Below are 18,999 nucleotides of genomic sequence, written 5' to 3' on the forward strand. Positions count from 1 at the left end.
GCGGGAACCTTGCTATCGGGCAGTTCATCTTTTTCTAGTGTCTTCACTCTCCTCCCTCCGCTGGCCACTTTCTTTTCTATTCTTACAGCCCCGGGTCCCACTGTCTCTAAGTAAACCCCTTAGGCTGGAGGGCTGCGGGTCAAAGTTTGCAGTGCCCTCCCGGCCACATCGAAAGGACTTAGTTCTTTGTCCTTGTTCTCTGGCCCCTCTGCTTTGAACCTCTCCTCTCTGGTTTCCACCACACTCTGTCCACTGTTCTCTCCCCTTGGCTGGCTCCCGTCCTCCCCGCTCCCCATTAACTGTAAGGACACCTCAAAAGAAAGCACTGTCCTCCCAGCTTCCCTGTCTGTAGGTGACACCCTCGTCCCCATCACTGAGGTGCTGTACCTTGGGGTTAGCTCTCCTTGTCCTCTATTGTTTATCCCAGGGCTGATGGACTTTCTTCCTTTGAGATGTCTGAGTTCCTGCTCCAGGTCAGTCTCGCTGCCCCTTCAACAGCCCTGCCTGCGTTGTTCCTGCTGAGATGATTCCAGAACCCCTCCCTGCTGTGCCCCCGTCCATTCTGCACACTAGGTCTCCTGGATCAATCTTGCACTTACAGCTCATGTTTACCGGATCCCTCCTGTGCTCAGAAAACTTCAGCAGCTCCCTATGCCCCCATCTCATAAATTAAGCTCTGATTACTTTCCAGAGCCTCCAGCACCCATCCCATGTGACCTTATTTCCGGTGCACCCTGATATATCCATGCTAATGAGACCCTCCCATGCCTGGATAGGGGGCCCCTCCCTCCCCCTTGAGTCCTTCCCTGATTTCCCAGATGGACATGATCTGTCCCTCTTTGGAACTCCTCCCTCCCTATCTTAGAGTGACTCTAGAGCAGGCATTTTAGAGGCAGGCAGATCTAGATTTCCTCCCAGCTCTACCCTTCCTGGCTCTGGACTCTTGGGAAAATACTTGTCCTCTTGGGCCTTTAGCTTCCTTGTCTGGAAAGAAACATGCACACCATTGGGCTGTTGAGGGGACTGCACGAGAAACTGTACCTGGCGTGTGTAGTGCTACGCCTGGCACATAACAGACACTTGATGAATGGCGATTTAAAACATCAAGTCACACTGAACGTACACTTCATGCACCATGAACTGGACACACAAAGTGCTCTTCACACAGGCTGCCCATCTTGAGTGTGTCCACCAGCTCCCTTGTTGAGGTCTCAGGACAAGGAGCACCGTCTTCCACAAAGCCCTGTGATCTCCTAGGGGATGAAGTCAGTACCAGAAAATAACTGGCCAGCTTACCTGCTGTGTTGTAGTGTGTGTGTGTGTGTGTGTGTGTGTGTGTGTGTGTGTGTGTATGTCACTTTTCTTTCAACCTGCTTGTGGATTAGAATCACCTCAGAAGTTAAAAAGATACCAGTGCCAAGCAAATGCCCCCCCTTCAATTAAATAAGACTCCCTAGGGGTGAAGGGAGGACCCCAACTAAACTCTAAGTCTCTTGAAGACAGGGGTTGTACTTAGATTACTTTCGTCTCTCCTACGGTGCTAGAATTCGGGTGGAAGGGCTCGGTAACCCTTGCTACCTGGTTGCAATATAATTCTTTAGCCTTTGCTTTTTAAAATTTCAGAAAGGAAATGTTATTACAACTTCTTTGGTAACACGTTCAGGATCTGAATGAACGGATAATTATTCAGGCTCATTATTTAAGTATGTTAGTGAACCATAAAGACCATAGGGGAAGAGGTGATGAACAAGAGGTGAAACTCAGATCAGTCAAGTTTGCTGATGACCAGCAGCTCTGGGGAAGGCTGCGTGGGTGAAGCAGAAGTTGAAATAATTGGTGCTGGAATTTCAATGATATATTCTCCCTGCCCCCAGTCAGCAATAATAATTAAGGCTTGGTGAATCTCATGCAGTTCAAACAGATCACAGAGCCCCTGCTATTCAGGGCAATTCAACAATTTAGGGATCGCCAGATCCCTTCCTCCCCCTCCTCCTTCTTCCCTCCCATGGATGCCTCCTGCAGGCACAGGGACCTCATCTGCCCAAGGCAGACGGGTCTGAAGTTTCTCAGGCTCACGATGACAACCACACAGTCATAAATGCTTAGAGCCAGAGGAAGGATGTGTGCGTGTGGCTGTTGTGTGTGTGCGTGTGTGTGTGTATGTACGCATGTGAGTCTGTGTGCATGAATGCATGTTCAAGTGTCTATCAGCCTGTCCCCTTTGTGGAATAATTTAGGATGATAGTTAAGCATTCAGGCTCTCAGAGTCAAATTGCCTGGGGTCAAATCCCAATACAACAAACTGAGTAGCCTTAAGCGAGTCCATTTCCTTAACTGCAAAGTGATGTGGTAATAGCGCCAATCACATGAAGCTGTTGTGAGGATTAAATGAGAGACTCCGCACGATATGCTGAGAATAGCGCCCAGCCTGCAGAAAATGCTCACAGTGGTCTAAGCCATTGTTTCTCTCTAGTTATCACAGTATATTTAACTCAACATTTAAGTGGACATTTTTTTTATAGTGATGAATTAGGAATATCTGAAGATTGGCTACAGGCACCTGAAAATCCAACACCTCCCACTGCACGCCCATTCAGCCGCTCATCCATCTACACATCCACTCAACAAATAATACTTATTGTATGACTCTGTGCCACGGGTTGTGTTGGGTGCTGAGGTGAACCATGTCTGTACTCAGTGAGCTTAGGGTCTAGAAAGGGGACGGCCAAATAGCCAGCAGTCATGATCCTGTGAGACAAGCCACGACAGGTATGACTGCAGGGAGACAGACCCGAGGGGCAGAGATGCAAAGGTAGCTGCATCTAGGTTGAGACAACACGAAGAACCCTTGGGTTTGTAGTGAAGTGTAGGGAAAAATACAAGCTTCGAGGCGCAGAAGCCCCAGTTCCCAGTTCTATATCTTCCTCTGAATGTGGGCAATTTAAAAAATGTCTGGGCCTCGGATTCCTTGTTCAAATAATGGATATAAGGAGATGAACCCTACAGAAAGGTTAAGAATATACCACCCCTGGACCAGGGCAAAAGAGACCCCTGAGCTGGGCTCAAGTTTAGAGGGTCATGGAATCTTCAGAACCAAAGGAATTGCCTATACAGAGTTTTCCCAGCTCCTAGACTGCACCTCAGGAGCCCAGGACCTTGGAATTCCCTGCCCAAATAGCCCTGAGGTCACTTCCAGGTGTACAAGGACCTCTGCCCTGGATCCATCCTCCCGAGGGTGGACAGCACACCTGGCCAGTCCACCTCCACTGGAGAGGGAGTCAAGAAACAGCTGTTTGCAAGGTAGGAGTGGAGGGTGCTTGGGATTGTGGGCTGCGGGTTGCCCTGGGTGCTCCTAGATGGAGCTGGGGCAGGGAAGAGGAAGACGGGCCAGCCGTGGTTGGGGGCTAGCTCTCCCTGTAGTGCCATCTTCCAGAACAGCGCTCCGAGGTGTCAAGAAATTCTAAATTGGATCCTCGCCTTCCAGGGCATCCTGATGGTGTATTTATCAAGGGAGGAGGGTGGCACCTACTTTGTTTTACATACTGTGAGCTTGATTTATAACCCCTGTAGACATTTAGTACATACGCCTCCATTTGTATGGGGGAGGCTGGTGGGAAAGTCCAGAAATCATGAACGTTAAGCAAGCTCGCCCGGTGACTGGCACATAGTAGGTGCTCATAACGTAACAGCTATTATTATTACTATTAATAAAAATACTAGTTCCTCATGCCTCACCCAACTCAAAGAATGCGCTGTCATTTCCTGAGGTGGTTTCATACCTACCTTTTCCCCTGGAGTGACCGATATCCTCCAGACACAGTGGGAATAAGAAGGGTAGCCATTCGGGAAACCGGGTGCGGAAAAGTTTCCCGTCGTGTCCTGCAGGGTCTCCCCACATGCTGCACAAGCAAAACAACACGTGTGATCCAGGCATGTGCACACACTCCCCGCCCACGCAGCCCCCTGGACAGGGCTGCTGAGCAAATTCACCCCTTTACCAGCCAAAGCTCTCAGAACGCCTTGGCAAAAAGCATGTCAGGCAGATTGACATTTTTCTGGCAAAATGTCAATAAAATAAAAGCAAATACATGTCAATAAAAGCAAAAATCGGGCCTGGGGGCCAAAAAGTAACACCCCAGGGGTTTCTTCTGAGCCTCTCAGGATTGAGTACAACCTAGAGGTTTGAATCTCAGCTCTCTAGCCAGCTGTTTGGTGGTGGGCAAATATCCCAGCCTTGCTGGGCCTCAGTTTTCTTTTCTGTGAAATGGGTGGGACCTACCTAGAGGGTTAAAGAAACCATCTGCATTACATGAAATGGCTCCGTGCAGTGCTCAGCACACTGTGAGTTCCCCCCTACATAGTGGCCATTATAATTACTGCGAATAATATCTGTGGCAGAGAGAATACAAACGTGCAAGCACATGGAGCAAAAAGAAAATGCTTTGAAATTTATTTCAGCTGTTAGTTGGAATCTTGTCTCTTCTTTTTCTGCTACCCACCTCTGAAAGAGCTACGGAATAGTCAAGAAAACAGAGGAAAATGACCAGAAGCACAGGAAGCTGGAATATTCTAGAGTAGGCTATTCTGCCCTTGAATGTTGGAGGGTTGCCTGGAGTCTAGAACCTAGTCCCATGTATGTGAAAAATACTTCCCCTAATTTGTCCTCAAAAGAAAAGGTATCTCTATGCGTAAGCTTGGAAGCTGCAGCTTTTGTATCCTCTCTAGGGATTCAGACCCCAAAGACAGGTACATTGGTTTGCTGAGTGCCCCTCCTTTCGTGGGGCCACCTCCGAAGTGTGGGAAACACACTTCCTTACACTTCTTTTCCTACATGCAATTCAGCCTCTGTGCGGCAACCACCTTTGCTTTCAGTTACTACTTGAAACTATTTGAAGATGCAGTTTTTGGAGCTGCAGGAAGGAAGAGCTGGAGAATGGCCCATATCGGCCTCAGGAAATCCTGGATATTGGGGCTTCAATATCATGTTACCGAACAACTGCCAGGCATCGTGAGGATTATGCCCAGCAGTGAACACCCCCAAGGGTTCCATGGAAATTATTTTAGAATAATCATCAACGTTCTGCAAGAACATATACATTACTGTATGGCTCCATGGTATTTACCAGCTGCTTCCAATCCTTTTGGGAAGTAAGAAGCATATACATTATAACTAAATAAATACTATGGCATTTCCCAGGGAACGTTATAAGGTTCCTCTTTCCATTCAGCAAGGCTATATGATATGTGCATCCTGTATTTCAGCCCTAACATGCCCCCAGATGACTAATAGCTGGATGGGCTTATTTCCCAGAGTGTCATGATGGAGCAGTCCCACACGGTCCTTTGAGCACCCCGTCCTTTGCACACAAGCTGGGGAAGCCAGAGACCTTTTCTGTGCAGGTGCAGGGCACAGATCATCGGGGGGTCTCCCAGAACGGTGGCCTGGAGGGAAGAAGTGCCAGCACTGCGGTCCTTTAGGGGTCGAGTATGGTTGTCGCTTTGTGAGTGAGCGTGTGCTGCCAGCAGTGTCGTTTGAAAAAAGGCTGAGAGTCCAATTTTCTAAGATGGTCCCTATTCCAAATATTCTGTCCCATGATCGAACCACGTGTTTGGTCTGGGAGTCTGGAAAAGGTTGCTGGACCTTTTGGTAATGGAATTTCTTTCTTCCCCCACAGACCACCAAATCGCCTTCTCACCCATCACTGGTAAAAACTTGGCTGCTGTAAAGGAGCGCTTTACACTGAAGCTCAGCAGCTTAAAGGGGCCAACGTGAGCTCCCCACTGGGAGGCAAGGGGGGCGGGGGTGACAATGCTGAAGCCAACGAGATGGAAGCAAAGAGGGCAAAGTCAAGGGGCGGGGGGTTTTGAACTGGCAGAGAAGCAGACATCTGCTTGGATCCAGTGTACCATCCCGTCTCCAATGGCAGAATACTGGCCACTGACTAGCACCCTGGATGGCTAGGAGAGCCCAAGACCATAGAAATGATCTCATTTACAGCACTGAGATGCCCTCTGCCTTCCAGTGTTTGGGAAGCTGGCTTCTACCCTTTCAAAAGCATTCTCCTTCACTCTTTGCCTTTCTGCAAAACCTGGGGTTCTTGTTTTACCAAACCCACAGCCCCTACTCCCATAGAAAGGAGAGTGCTTTTACCCCTATGGGAGGCACACCGCATTGGACTGCCGTTCACTACTGCACCACTACGCCTCTTCCTCTTCTGAACGTCAGGGCTTTGCCGGAGAATTCCAAAGCTTCCCACAAGTTAAGCTGTGGGCTCTAAGACCTATTGTTTGCTTCACCACCTGCAGTCCCTCCACCGCTGGGCTTTCTGCACTGTCCAGCACCTCAGCACACCAGGAATGACAACTGCCAAGGGGGAGACTTTTCTTGTCCCCCAAGGAGTCTTCCCAGCACCAGGGATGTTTGCCTGTGGTGGTTGAGTTGAGTTGTCTCCATGGTGCTATGGAGGCCCTGGAACCCCTGCGATTCACAGTTACCTGGGCATTTGTACAGCTTCCTGGCTTGAGCTATGTCTCCCTGACTGAGCCGCACACGCTGGCCAATGGTTGGCCTGATGCCATTGTCGTCTCGACGGGGGAGGATGGTGTCTAAGAAAACTCCTCTACAGGAAGAAAGGAGAGAGCGAGAAAGGAGAAGGAAAAGTCAAGGCTGTCAGGTTGTCCGCGTGGGGATTTAGAGTCCTCATTTCTTTGCCCATAACCCCAAGAACATTCCTACCCCCTGGCCTGCTCGCCCCAGGCTGACATGACTCATGACGTTGCCTCCCCTTGTGCTGGCATGTTAGCATTCCATTTCTTCAGCTGCCGGCTCCCTTTCCAATGGGAAAACGACTCTGCCAAATTTAAAACTATGCCCTAGCCCAGTGGCCCTGAGGGCTTCCTTACTGAAGTGTACCGAGCATCTCCACAAAGGCCCTGACAGGTCCAGGCCCCAGGGCCCCCCACTGCACAGCTGCAAGGAGCACCATTCAGAGAGACAACTGTGTGAGTGGCGCCCTCTGGAGTTGTGCGACGGGCAGCTCCCAACATGGGTAAGTCTTGGAGAGGCTCCAGAGAAAGCTTGGGAACCAGTACAGCGTGAGGTTCTCAGGGGCTGGTCAGCAAGCGCTCGTTGATGAGTTGGTGAATAAAGCAGTTCAGAGTTTGGGGGCCTTAGCTGGCAAGAGGGATAATCAGATGGAAAACGGGATGAATGCAAAGAACAGGAGGTAGTCAAGAGAGCTCTGGCCTAGAGATTTCTGTGTAAGGCCTCACTGCCACCTGTAAGGCCTCACTTGCCTCGGACAAGTCCCTTCCCTCCCTGAGCCTCAGTTCACCCCTCTGAACAGTAAGAGATTGGCCTAGATGGTCATGGCAGCCCCTTCTAACTTTCACATCTCATTCTGCCCCAGTGGGAGTGAAACCTACAAGGAGCAAAGCAGATGAATGTCCACCAGGATGCCTGGCTGGGTACTGGCTCTATTCACGCCTCCATTTGGTGGGTGTGGTTTACCCCCTGCCTGATCTTCCCACTCTGCTTCCAGACCCCCAACCTGGGACCTCTCCTGGAGGGTAGGGCCTTCCCTTGAAAGGACACCTTCTCCAGTTACCACCCTATTCCTTTCTGTCCCTTCTTAACCAAGTTTCTGGAAAGAGTTGTCTCCATTCTCTGGCTGCCTACCTCTCCTTCACTCCACAATCCAACTGCGATCTGACCACGCCAGCAATGGTCCCCAGTCCCCGACCAACTGACAAGTCAGATGGCCCCTTGCCAATGCTCACCTGCCCTCTCGGCAGCACCGCCCCTTTGCTGGCCCCTCCTCTCTTGGACTCTCTTTTCCCTGGTTCCCAGGCACTGCTCTCTCTGAGCCGTAAGTTAGGATCTCTCCTTCTTCTGCTTCTGCTTCCAGTGCTATCCCTAGGGTTCCGCCCTCCCCCTCTTCTCTCCTCTCTCCTCTCTCTTGCTCCACTTGCTTCCCTGGGTTTTAACTGACACTTACAGGCTGACAGCTGATTCTCTGATTCCAGCTCTAGAACCATCTGCTAAGACAGAAGTCTGGTGACCCCTCCACTGCACTGTCCTATGGAGCTCTTATATGCAACTCATTCAAAACCTAATGCATTCCGTCCTCCTGCTCCTTCCACGAACCTGTCTCCTGAGACTGAATCTGAAGGTGCCCTTGGCTCTGTCTTCTTCTTCCCACTGCCTTGTCAAAACTGGGAACCAGGGCCTGTCCATGGCACCCTCTATACATCCCTTGAATCTATGCCTTCCTCCTCATTCCAGACCACTGATTTAGCAATCAGCATCTCCTTCCTGAACTCTCTGGCCTCCCCCCTGTAGACTCTGCCACCTCTGCTCTACCCTCCACCATGCTGCAACGTGATCATCCTGAAATGTAAGGACAGGCATGTACCCGCTCTGCTTACGGGCCTTCGCCGACTTCCAATCACCACCTGGATCTCCAGGCCTGTGGCTCGCTGGCTTCTGCCTTTCTCTCCTGACACCTCCACCTCACTCGTTATCATAAGCAAGCTAGTACTCCTGCCAGCCCCAAAAATGCCCTTAAACAAGCTGTCCTCTGCCAAGGCTGCCCATCCCCCATCTTCTTGACCACTACCAAACTCCTGTTCATTCTCCAAAACACCATCAGATGGCTTTCCCTCTTAAAAGTCTTCCCAAGCCCTTTCTATCCCTCCCATCCTGAGTGAACCACTCCTTCCTCTGGGCCTTATTCGCCTAATACGATATGATTCTTCTTATCATACTGTATTGTCTTTTTGGGGGTGATGATGATTGTCTTTTCTGCTAAACAATAAGTTTCTTCAGCAGAGAGGCTGGGTCCTCCGTCTCTATGCCCTCAGGGACCAAAGCGTAGCCAACTCAAAAAATGCTTCTTGAATTAATTTACGCAGCCAAGATAGGACACTGGCATCAAAAGATTTTGCAAAATAATTATTTATACTCAAAAGGAAATGCAAAAATGCTTGTTACCTAGTTATTAGCTGCTCTTTCCTTTTTCTTCTCTTTCTCTCTCAAACATTTCCTTTTCCCTAAATTCTGCACTACTTTGGAAAATATATATTATCCCTAGTTCCTCCTTTTTGTTTGTGTAGATACATTTCCCCTAAATCAGATTTCAAGCTCATTTCTTTCCTATATTAGCACACCAGAGCCTAGATTGCCTGCCGATGTCCTCTTCAGCACCGCTCTCCCCAGCATTTAACCACCTGGCCTGTCTCTCTCTAATTCCCATCGCCTCATCTCTGGGTCCTTCAGAGAAACTTCTGTGGAATCTTCGGTCTCCCTCAGTGACCTCACCAAGTTTGAAACCACAAGTGATAACTCTACATAAAATTCTAAACTCAATCACATAGGAATCTTAAAAATGGGTACTTCTGCCCTAACATAAAATGTGTTCACTTGTAATCGCTTTCTTGATCCTCCTGGAGAAAGACATTTTGCTGCATGAAATGCAAGGCTCAGTACAATCTCTTGGCAACTCAGGCTAAATGACCACGTGGAAGCCCACACAGTGTAGGCAACTCAGGCAGCAGCCTGCTGTGTGGAGAGTGTGTGCTCACACCCGCTGTGCGTTCACAAGACCTTCCTATGTGCCAGACCCGGCCTGGACCCTTTAAATGCACCATCTCATTTAATCCCCATAAACACCCTAGGAAGCAGGTGCCATTTATTAGGGGTCCTCTCTACAGGTGAGAAAACCAAGCCTGCGGAGCCTAAGGGACTCACCCGAGTACAAAGCTAGTGATGGGGCGCCAGCCGTGAACTGGACGCAGGCAGGCCTGGAACCTGCCTCCTAGCATCTACCTCCCTCCAGCTAGTGTTTCCCACCACCCAAGAAACAGGTCTTAATGTCTGTTAGGTACGTGGTAGAGTTAGGAAGCTTGGAAACCTCTGAAACCAAAGCAGGAGGAACAACCTGGGCTCACACTCAGACAGCTCTGCGAGCTGAGACTCCCTCCCTTGCACGTCCCTGAGCTGCCAGCACAGCGGTGGGCTGTGGAAGATGTTTACTACAAGAGACATCCCTATATAAACCGCTGCAATTACATCCCCCCCTTTTATGTAGGACACTCTTAGCATTGACATTCTGCTAAACTAAGAAAGGGTTTGGCAGATGCCCTTAGGGAATAAAACTGTCAGCTCTGAGTTCTCCAAACAAAGAAGCCCCTGTACCAGAGAACTGTTTCCTAATCTCCTGGACCCTTGCCCAACAAAACCTCCAAAGACATCACTCCCCACAGCCCGGGTCCAACCATGGGGAGGAGGGAGGGACTGCAATAAACTAGAGGGAATAAAGTTGGAAGGACAATCGTAAAGACACACGAAGATTGGGTTTCCCGTCAGCAGGAATAGCATTTGCCACTGAGATGAGCAAATGTTCTATAGGCCATTTTCTACTCTTTTACAGAATCAAAGACAATGTGCAGGCTAGCTCCAGGGGATATGTGACCAAGAGTAATGACATGGAACTAGGGAGAGGGAAAATCTTACAAAAAGCACCCAGTTAAAGACTCCATTGATAAATGCCCCCAATGAACAAAGTCGTTTTCTGAAAATCCATGCAGAAAATTGGCATAGGGGACAATGCTACAAAATAGATTTGCCAAAATCATTCTCAACTCTGGGGCAGGGGTGTGAAGGTAGCTGAGGTGGATTGTTAAAATAACAAGTCTGTGCCTCCTAACATCCGTATCCCTCTGCAACACGAAGTTGCAACTCCTCCCATTAAGAGGTAGAATCTCTTTCTTCATCACTTGAATCTGGGCTGGTCCTGAGCCTTGCTCTGGCCAACAGAATGTGACAGAGGTGATATCATGCACATCCTAAAGCCTAGGTCTTAAGAGTCTTAATGAGTATTGCTGTGGGAGCAATCCCAGGCAAGACCAGAGAAGAATGAATCAGAATGACCCACAATGTCATAAAAAATAAGTTTTTATGAGCTGTTAAGTTTGGGGGTAGATTGTTGTACAACAATAGATAACATCATGTGAGCAGAAGGGGATTTCTGCCGCCCTTTGACACCTTCAGGGGAGCTGCTCCTCTCCTAACTAGCCACCCATCACACACACGTGCTGCTCCCTTGCCAATCTCCCTTCTAGGTGGACTTCTGATGGGGAACTGTTATTTCATGGGTTTGGTCCATGGGTTTCCATTGCTCTGTGCTGATAAAATCCTTCACGCTGACAACGGTGTTAAAACGGTTATCTCCTGAGGGGCAAAAGGGATGGCATTACGGGTGAGAAATCAGAAAAAAAAATAAAAGAATTTTTTTTCTTGAAAGACAAGAAAAGAAATGCTGGTGCCAGAAGATAGTCTGTCTGCACTCTTGCCTCGGCCTCTGGCTTCAGAGCTTTGCACAGTTACTGGCACGTCACAGGCATGGAGAAGGCAATGCAGTTTCTACATCCCATTTGTAGTAATTTATCCAAAATTTCCTACATAATAGAAACGTGTAGATTCTTCTTAATGAAGTGACCACTGTAACTGCATGTGGAAAGCACTGCAATGAGATGATGGACATTCCTTCCCTCACCTAGTCCCCAGCACTGTGGATCTCCTGTCTCCTTCGACTCATTCATTAATTTATTCATTTGACAAATATTTATTGAACAGCTACTCTGTGCCAGGCGCTGGGTTGGGTGCTGGGGATTAGAAGAGAATGAGATAGTCTCTGTCCTCAAAGATCTCAGTCCAGTGAGGGAGAGGAGAATTCAACAGATAAATATTAATAAATAAATTTATAAGAATAATTGATAGATAAGGTATAAAGCAATATGAAGAGTTTAGACAGCTATAAAAACAAGACCCAAGGTGCAAGCTTCTCACCTAGACCAACTTGACCTTGATTCCCTGAAAAAATCAATACTCTGGCTCTACTTAGCCGCCTGCAACCCCTGGGGCCGATGCGACGTGAACTGGCTATTCCCTAAACCATTTCCCAAACCTGAATCAGTCCCACCTCCACACCCAAGCATCCCACCTCTGACATCTGCAGAGGGGCCACTTACCCTGACTCTCACACCCCCAGGGTAGGTCCCTCAAAGTCTCAGTTTCCCAGCGTGGAAGAGGAAGCCTCGGATTTCCAATACGGCAATGAGTGTGATCATATCTGTCAATCCCTCACCCATTCTCATTAAGAAATTACAACCTGAAATGTTCGAGCTGGAAGGGGCTCAGGGAACATCTGGTCCAACTCTCTCATGAGGGAACTGAGGCCCAGGGAGGTGGCGATTTGACCCTACCCACAGCTGCCCCTAATTACTGTCTGGACCTCCTTCAGCAGCAAGGTACACGGGAGAGAACGAGGGCTAGAATCCAGCCTTTGACTCTCAGTTCAGTGGTCTCGTCACCACATCACATTGCCTTCTGTGTCTTCTGATAAAGAGCGAGGAGAAGAGTAAAGAAAACAGGGTAGGTCACTCCCATGCCAGGTGTTCAAAGATGCCGACTTTGGCCAAACTCCTCCCATTAGAGTTCTGGAGAGCCCCTGCCTGGGTGCAGGATGGCCATGCTAACTAACTGAGCTGTGTGGCCAGAGCACAGTGCCCCCGTAGAACGTGGGATGCTGAGGGTTGGAGGATGTCTCCCACGGTTCTACGACCTCATCAACAGGGTGCTTTCAGCAGCCGTACCCAAGAGCCAATCAGCCTGCGTAAATAGTCTTCCTTCCACTCCCAAGAGCACTATGTCTCCTGACCTAATGGTTTCCTTTGATCTTCATGCACACAGAGACTCATGAAATGGATTGTTTCCCTCTTTGCTATGACTTGCTAGGAAGCACAGGGCAGGGTTTTCTGCCAACCCCAACAAAGGGTACATGACTTTAGGGCATATATTCTGAATACCAAATTGATGCTAGGCTTCAACTTAGCCATCTACCCTTATATTTCCCTCCCCTACCCCCAAGTTTTCTCACCTAGTTTTTCTTCTTGTATATATCGGGAATCACCTCAAATCTTTTTTAATGATTAAATAAATAAAGAGCAAAAAAGCTGGTTTTAAGAAGAGACTGGGGGAAAAATGCCAAGAGAGAATACTCGCACTGTGTATCCTTTAAGTCAAGAGTGGAAAGACCTACAAAACTGGGACTAGCGGGGGAAAACTTCTATATACAAAACGCTTATATGATCTAGAAGCAAGGGCAATACAGAAAATACTTAACACTGGGTCCAGCACAGCACGAACTCATCAAAACAGATCCTGCTGACGCCAGCTGTACATAACTGGTGTGACCACGCTTGAGGAAAACAGCTACCATCATGCACAGCCAGCAGGCAGGAGACCTGGAGTTTTGTTCTCACTCTAATCCCAGCTACCTGCGTGCCCACCAGCTGGCCGGAGCCTCATTTTCTTCTAAAATGAACCCATGATTTACCACCCTCCCAGCTCTGACACAGTCTAGGTTCCAACAAACCACACTGCCTCTAGGAGAACTGGTTAACGTCACCATGCTTACATCAAGGACATACTTTAGAAGATACCCACCCCCCCACTGGAAATTTTATACAGAGCCTCTAAGTTATTATCCCGGCTAACCTCTTGATAATTTCCCTTTTCTAGTTTGCTGTTTGTGACGAGGGCATGATGAAACACCAGCTTCACAATGGGATTCAATCTTATTAGCGGGAACCTGATTCGATTATATTTCACTGCGGCCCAGAGGCCACTGTATTTCAAGGACAGACACGCCAACTGTGCTAGGGACATGCAGAGACCCGCTCTCTGCAGACCTCCGGGAATCCGACCCAAGCCTGCGGCAGGCACATTACAACACAGACGAGGCATAACCATAGATTCCGACCTGGAGAAGGTGTTCCGGGCGTAGTGCATGATGCTGTCAAAGTCGTACATCTCTCCCAGAGAGCTCACTTCCCCAGCTTCCATTTTTAAGAAATTATACTCCTGACCTGTGACATAACACTCTGTTAAGGCCTTTGAAAACCAAGGCAGGCACCTGAAAGGAGGCACAGGAGGGAGAAGGAGGGCCCATAGCAACTTCCGAGAGCTCTGTTAGCCCAATCAGACAAATGACAGGTTTGGTGGTGGTTCTTGTTGTTTTTAACAGATTGGAAATTTGAAACAGAACAGCACTATGTGGTCGCACCCCACCACACAACATCCCTCCCAAAATGCCACTCAAAACTCCTAATCTCGGGCTTCCCTGGTGGCGCAGTGGTTGAGAGTCCACCTGCCGATGCAGGGGACGCAGGTTCGTGCCCCGGTCTGGGAAGATCCCACATGCCGCGGAGCGGCTGGGCCCGTGAGCCATGGCCGCTGAGCCTGTGCGTCCGGAGCCTGTGCTCCGCAACGGGAGAGGCCACAGCGGTGAGAGGTCCGCGTACCGCAAAAAACAAAAACAAAACTCCTAAACTCAGTTAGTAGACAGGTTAATTATCAGTCTGATTGCTCAAAAAAAAAATTGTTTTTAAATCTCTAATCTTGCTATTGACAGAACAAAAGAAAACAAATCCGAGTTAACTTCAACCCCACATTCACAATTCAGGCTCTCAAAAGCATTTTTTTTTTTTTTTTTGCGGTACACGGGCCTCTCACTGCTGTGGCCTCTCCCGTTGTGGAGCACAGGCTCTGGATGCGCAGGCTCAGCGGCCATGGCTCACAGGCCCAGCCGCTCCGCGGCATGTGGGATCTTCCCGGACCGGGGCATGAACCCGTGTCCCCTGCATAGGCAGGCGGACTCCCAACCACTGCGCCACCAGGGAAGCCCTCAAAAGCATTTTTAAGGCAACTATATTATTCAACCAGCTACTTTCATGTTCAGTATGAATTTATGTATAAAACTGTTTCACAGGAGGAGGTATTTTTAAGAAACCTAGACACTATCTGCCTTGGGATAGGCAGGAATACTCTTTTTATGTGTACTGTATCTTAATTATATTTCAGTTTCAAAAATATGTTGCCTACACCAGCAAAAATGAGACTTAGAAAAGCAACCGGGAGAACTCTTTTTCTGGCTTATCAGGTTTGATGCTGCAACAGTGTTCTGGTAGATTCTGTTCCTGTTAGGAAATGGAATTGGATTCCTTTACAAGGTGGAAAGCTATTTCACTTCTGCTCTCTCCTATAAGCTCTGGCAGATGACCTCCCAGGAAGGGCCACCGATGGACAGTGCTGGTGACAAAGGCCTCCATACTTATAAACGAGTGTTTTCTGCTCCCCCCCCCCCCCCCCCTTTACTCCTTCCTGACCCCATGGATGCCACCTGCCTGACCGGTGTCTTCCAGGCTCCATACAGACTCCTTACCTGGCTGGATGTTCTCTCTGATGATGGTGACGTGCTGGTCTCTGTCTGGCCGGGTGTGTTCATGCCAGAACCCGACCACGTGGCCCAGCTCATGCGCCACAATCCCAAACTTGTCACAGTTTTTCCCAATGGATATGGCCTGTGGGCCTCCACCTCGGCGCCCAACATAGGAACAACAGCTGGACAGTTGCAGAAATACCCAGGTCAGCAGATCAGGGAATAGCAAGAGTCTAACACCCCTCCCTTGGGGGTGTGTGTGTGTGTGTGTGTGTGTGTGTGTGTGTGTGTGTGTCTAAAAGAAACACAGACTTGAGAGCTGAAAATGATCTCATTGTCTAACTTCCCTCTCAACGCAGAAATTCCCTCCAAAAATGGTTCTTGACCTTTATGGTGGTCATGGATTCCCTTGAGAATCTGAAGAAAGATATGGCCTCTCTTCAAGGAAAAAAGCAACTAACTTCCCCCACCCCCGAATCTCCGCTGGACCATCTCTGATGACAAGGAGGAGACAATGGTTTCTGTAAAGCATGAGTCTTGATACTATTACCAGAGAAGCCTTAGAGATGACTCCCCTTCTGGGCACAGTTATTTTTTTAAATATATATTCATTATTCCTAATATAGAAAAGTATAAAAAATAAATTAAAATGGCCCATAATCCCACCACTCAAATAACTTCTACAAAACGTTTAAAAAATACACGCCCATGTTACAAAAGATTTAAGTATTAAGGCTCCGAAGATAACCACTGTTAACAGTTTCTTAAATGCTATTCCAAAATATGTAATACATCTATGTACATATATTCTTTTAATTACAAAATACACCATGTACATTGTCCTTCATCTTGCCTTTTTTCCTCCATAATTTATAGATCTTCTTATAACAGCACATGTAGACTTATCTAATTTTTTTCAAAGCAACATAGTATTAAAATTTATTTAATCAGTCTCCTATTAATGTACATTTAGGCTGACTCCAGTTTTTGCTATTTAAACAAAGCCTCAGGGGAGAGGGAGACAAAGCAAACAAACAACAAAATGCAAAACAAAGAAACCATTAGGGTCTCTCTCCTTTGTGGTAGGGTAAATTCCTAGCAGTGGAATTAATAGAAGAAAGAGTATGTGCATTTGATATTTTGATAGATACTATCAAACTGCAATCCCAAAATGTTGTGTCTCTTTATATGCCCACTAAAAGTATATTAAAAAGCCCTGTTTCCCCACAACTGGGACAGCACTGGTTTTGCCAAACTATCTTTGTCAATTTGATAGGTGAAAAGTGGTATTTCACTGTACTGAAGTTGGATAGTTTTTCATGTTTTATGTGACATTTATATTTTTTTCTTGTGAACTGTGAGATCACATCTTCCCCCAATTTTGGGGCGGTTGTTCATCTTTTTATTACTGATTTGTAAGAATGCTTTGTACATTATGGGATCAAGTCTTTGACTATCAGACGTGTTACAAATATTTTTCTTGCTTAGTTATTTCTTATTTAACTTTGTTTTTTGTGTTGTTTTTGTCATATAAAATTTTAATGTAATTTCTTTATGTTCTTATGTTCTGTTTAGAAAGGCCATCTGCATTCCAAGATTATAAGTAAAATACACTCTTGCTTCCTTCTAATACTTTTCAAATTTTTGTTTCTTTTTCTTTTCAAAATGTTTATATCTTTGATCCAGCTAGAATAATTTTTGGTATAAGAAGTGAGGTAGGGCTTCCCTGGTGGCGCAGTGGTTAAGAGTCTGCCTGCCAACGCAGGGGACACGGGTTCGAGCCTTGGTCCAGGAAGATCCCACATGCCACGGAGCAACTAAGCCTGTGCGCCACAACTACTGAGCCTGTGCTCTAGAGACCTCGAGCCACAGCTACTGAGCCTGCGTGCCACAACTACTGAAGCCTGCACACCTAGAGCCCATGCTCCACAACAAGAGAAGCCACTGCAATGAGAAGCCCGTGCACCACACGAAGAGTAGCCCCTGCTTGCCGCAACTAGAGAAAGCCTGTGTGCAGCAACGAAGACCAAACGCAGCCAAAAATAAATAAATTAAAAAATAAATATTTTTAAAAAAAGAAGTGAGGTAGGATTCCAGCTTTATTTTTTTCACAATGAGCTATTTAATTATCCCAATGTTCAAATATCCCAACTGACTAATCCATCTTTCTCTCACTCATTTAAAATGCTACCTAAATTTGTGTATAAACATATTCATTTTAAACTCTTTTGTTCCATATTATCTATTTTTATTGAGTTCCAAATGGTTTTAATTGTTATTATCTTCATTTGCATTTTAATATCCTATATGTTGGGATAGAACACCAAACACTCCCCTATCTCTGTCCCTGTCACTATTGTTTGGTTTCTCTCTGTTATTTCTACATGAAAAATTCTAATACCATTTGTTCAAGTTCTTAAAATACATGTATACACATACCCACATATACATACAAATCAGAATGGCATGAATTTATAGGTTATTTTAGGAAGTCCTGACATCTTTACTATGTTGGGCATTTCCATATCAGGAAATGGTGTGCCTTTTCATTTTTTCTTCTAAGTTTCTTTAGAGTTTGGCATTTTCTTCCTATAAGTCTGGCATATGCTTGCATTTTTGTTAAGTTCATTCTTAAATGTATTATCTACTATGTTTCTAGTAAAGTTGTGATTTTCTCCATTATGAAAGTATATCAAATTATTTCATTAAAGGAAAAGTAATTAATTTTCTGTTTATTAATTTTGTAGTCAGTCACTTTAATAGGGTCTCCTTTTGTTTCTGATAGTTCTTCAATTGATTTTCTGAGTTTTTTAGGCACACATTACGTTAACTTCAAACAATACAAACACTGGCTTGTTCCTGCCAATATTCATTGTGTTTATCTCTTTCTCTTGTCAAATTACATTAGCTATTATTTCCAGAAAAAAATGTTAAATAATTGTGGTGATCATGAACATCTTTGACTTGTTCCTGACTAACAGAAATGCTTCTAGAATTATCTCTGATAAACATGAAATGTGCTTTGGGGATATGTGTGTGTGTGTGTGTGTGTGTGTGTGTGTGTGTGTGTGTGTGTGTGTGTAAGCCAAGGATCTATCCTTGACATCTCTTCTTGTACTACCTTGACTACTTTTTTAAAACAACAAAGGCATGTCGAAATGTGCAGACGCCTTTTAACATCTATTGAGACATGAATATGGCTTATCTCCTTTGATCTATCAATATGTTGAATAATGCAAACAGATTTCCTAATGTTGAGCTAGTCTTGTATTCCTTAGATAAACCTTCTTGGCAGCCTACTCTTCTATTCTATTTTTCATGGCTGTTCATAAGTTAGATGAGTCTATAATTTTCTTCCTTGGTGCCATCTTTTTCATTAGGGGGTAGCAATGCCATGATACTTCATTAAAAGTAAATTGGAAGAAAGTGTTCTTTTATGCTCTAAAAAACTTAAATAGTACCAGAATAATCTGTTCCTTGAAGTTTTGAAAGAATTCATCTGTGAAACTCTAGATTGGAGGCGTGGGGGAGAAAGTTTTTCTGTCAATTTTCTGATTTCTTTCAGTTACTGGCCTGTGCCAGCCCTTTATATTTACCTTGAAGTCATTCACATTATCCAGATTTCCACATTTCTTGCCTTAGAGTTTTATAAAGTACTCTTTTATGATTCTGCTGAATCTGTGGTTATTTCCCCCTTTTGCATGTCTGATTTTGTATA

At 46.4% G+C, this 18,999-nt stretch overlaps 1 protein-coding gene across 1 annotated transcript in view; it reads right to left on the reverse strand.

Annotated features, from left to right (window-relative positions):
* The window catches only part of TLL2 (tolloid like 2), a 128,215-nt gene that overhangs the window by 30,035 nt on the left and 79,181 nt on the right, over positions 1-18,999 (reverse strand). The window contains exons 6-9 of the mRNA XM_024734994.1: positions 15,285-15,463; positions 13,824-13,929; positions 6,496-6,620; positions 3,784-3,899 (exon numbers count right to left, since the gene is read on the reverse strand). Of these exons, the coding sequence (XP_024590762.1) occupies positions 3,784-3,899; positions 6,496-6,620; positions 13,824-13,929; positions 15,285-15,463 (526 nt within the window). The remainder of the gene's footprint in view (positions 1-3,783; positions 3,900-6,495; positions 6,621-13,823; positions 13,930-15,284; positions 15,464-18,999) is intronic.

The sequence above is a fragment of the Neophocaena asiaeorientalis genome, unplaced genomic scaffold (genome assembly GCF_003031525.2).
Source record: "Neophocaena asiaeorientalis asiaeorientalis breed wild unplaced genomic scaffold, Neophocaena_asiaeorientalis_V1.1 scaffold240, whole genome shotgun sequence".
NCBI classification, from domain to species: domain Eukaryota; kingdom Metazoa; phylum Chordata; class Mammalia; order Artiodactyla; family Phocoenidae; genus Neophocaena; species Neophocaena asiaeorientalis.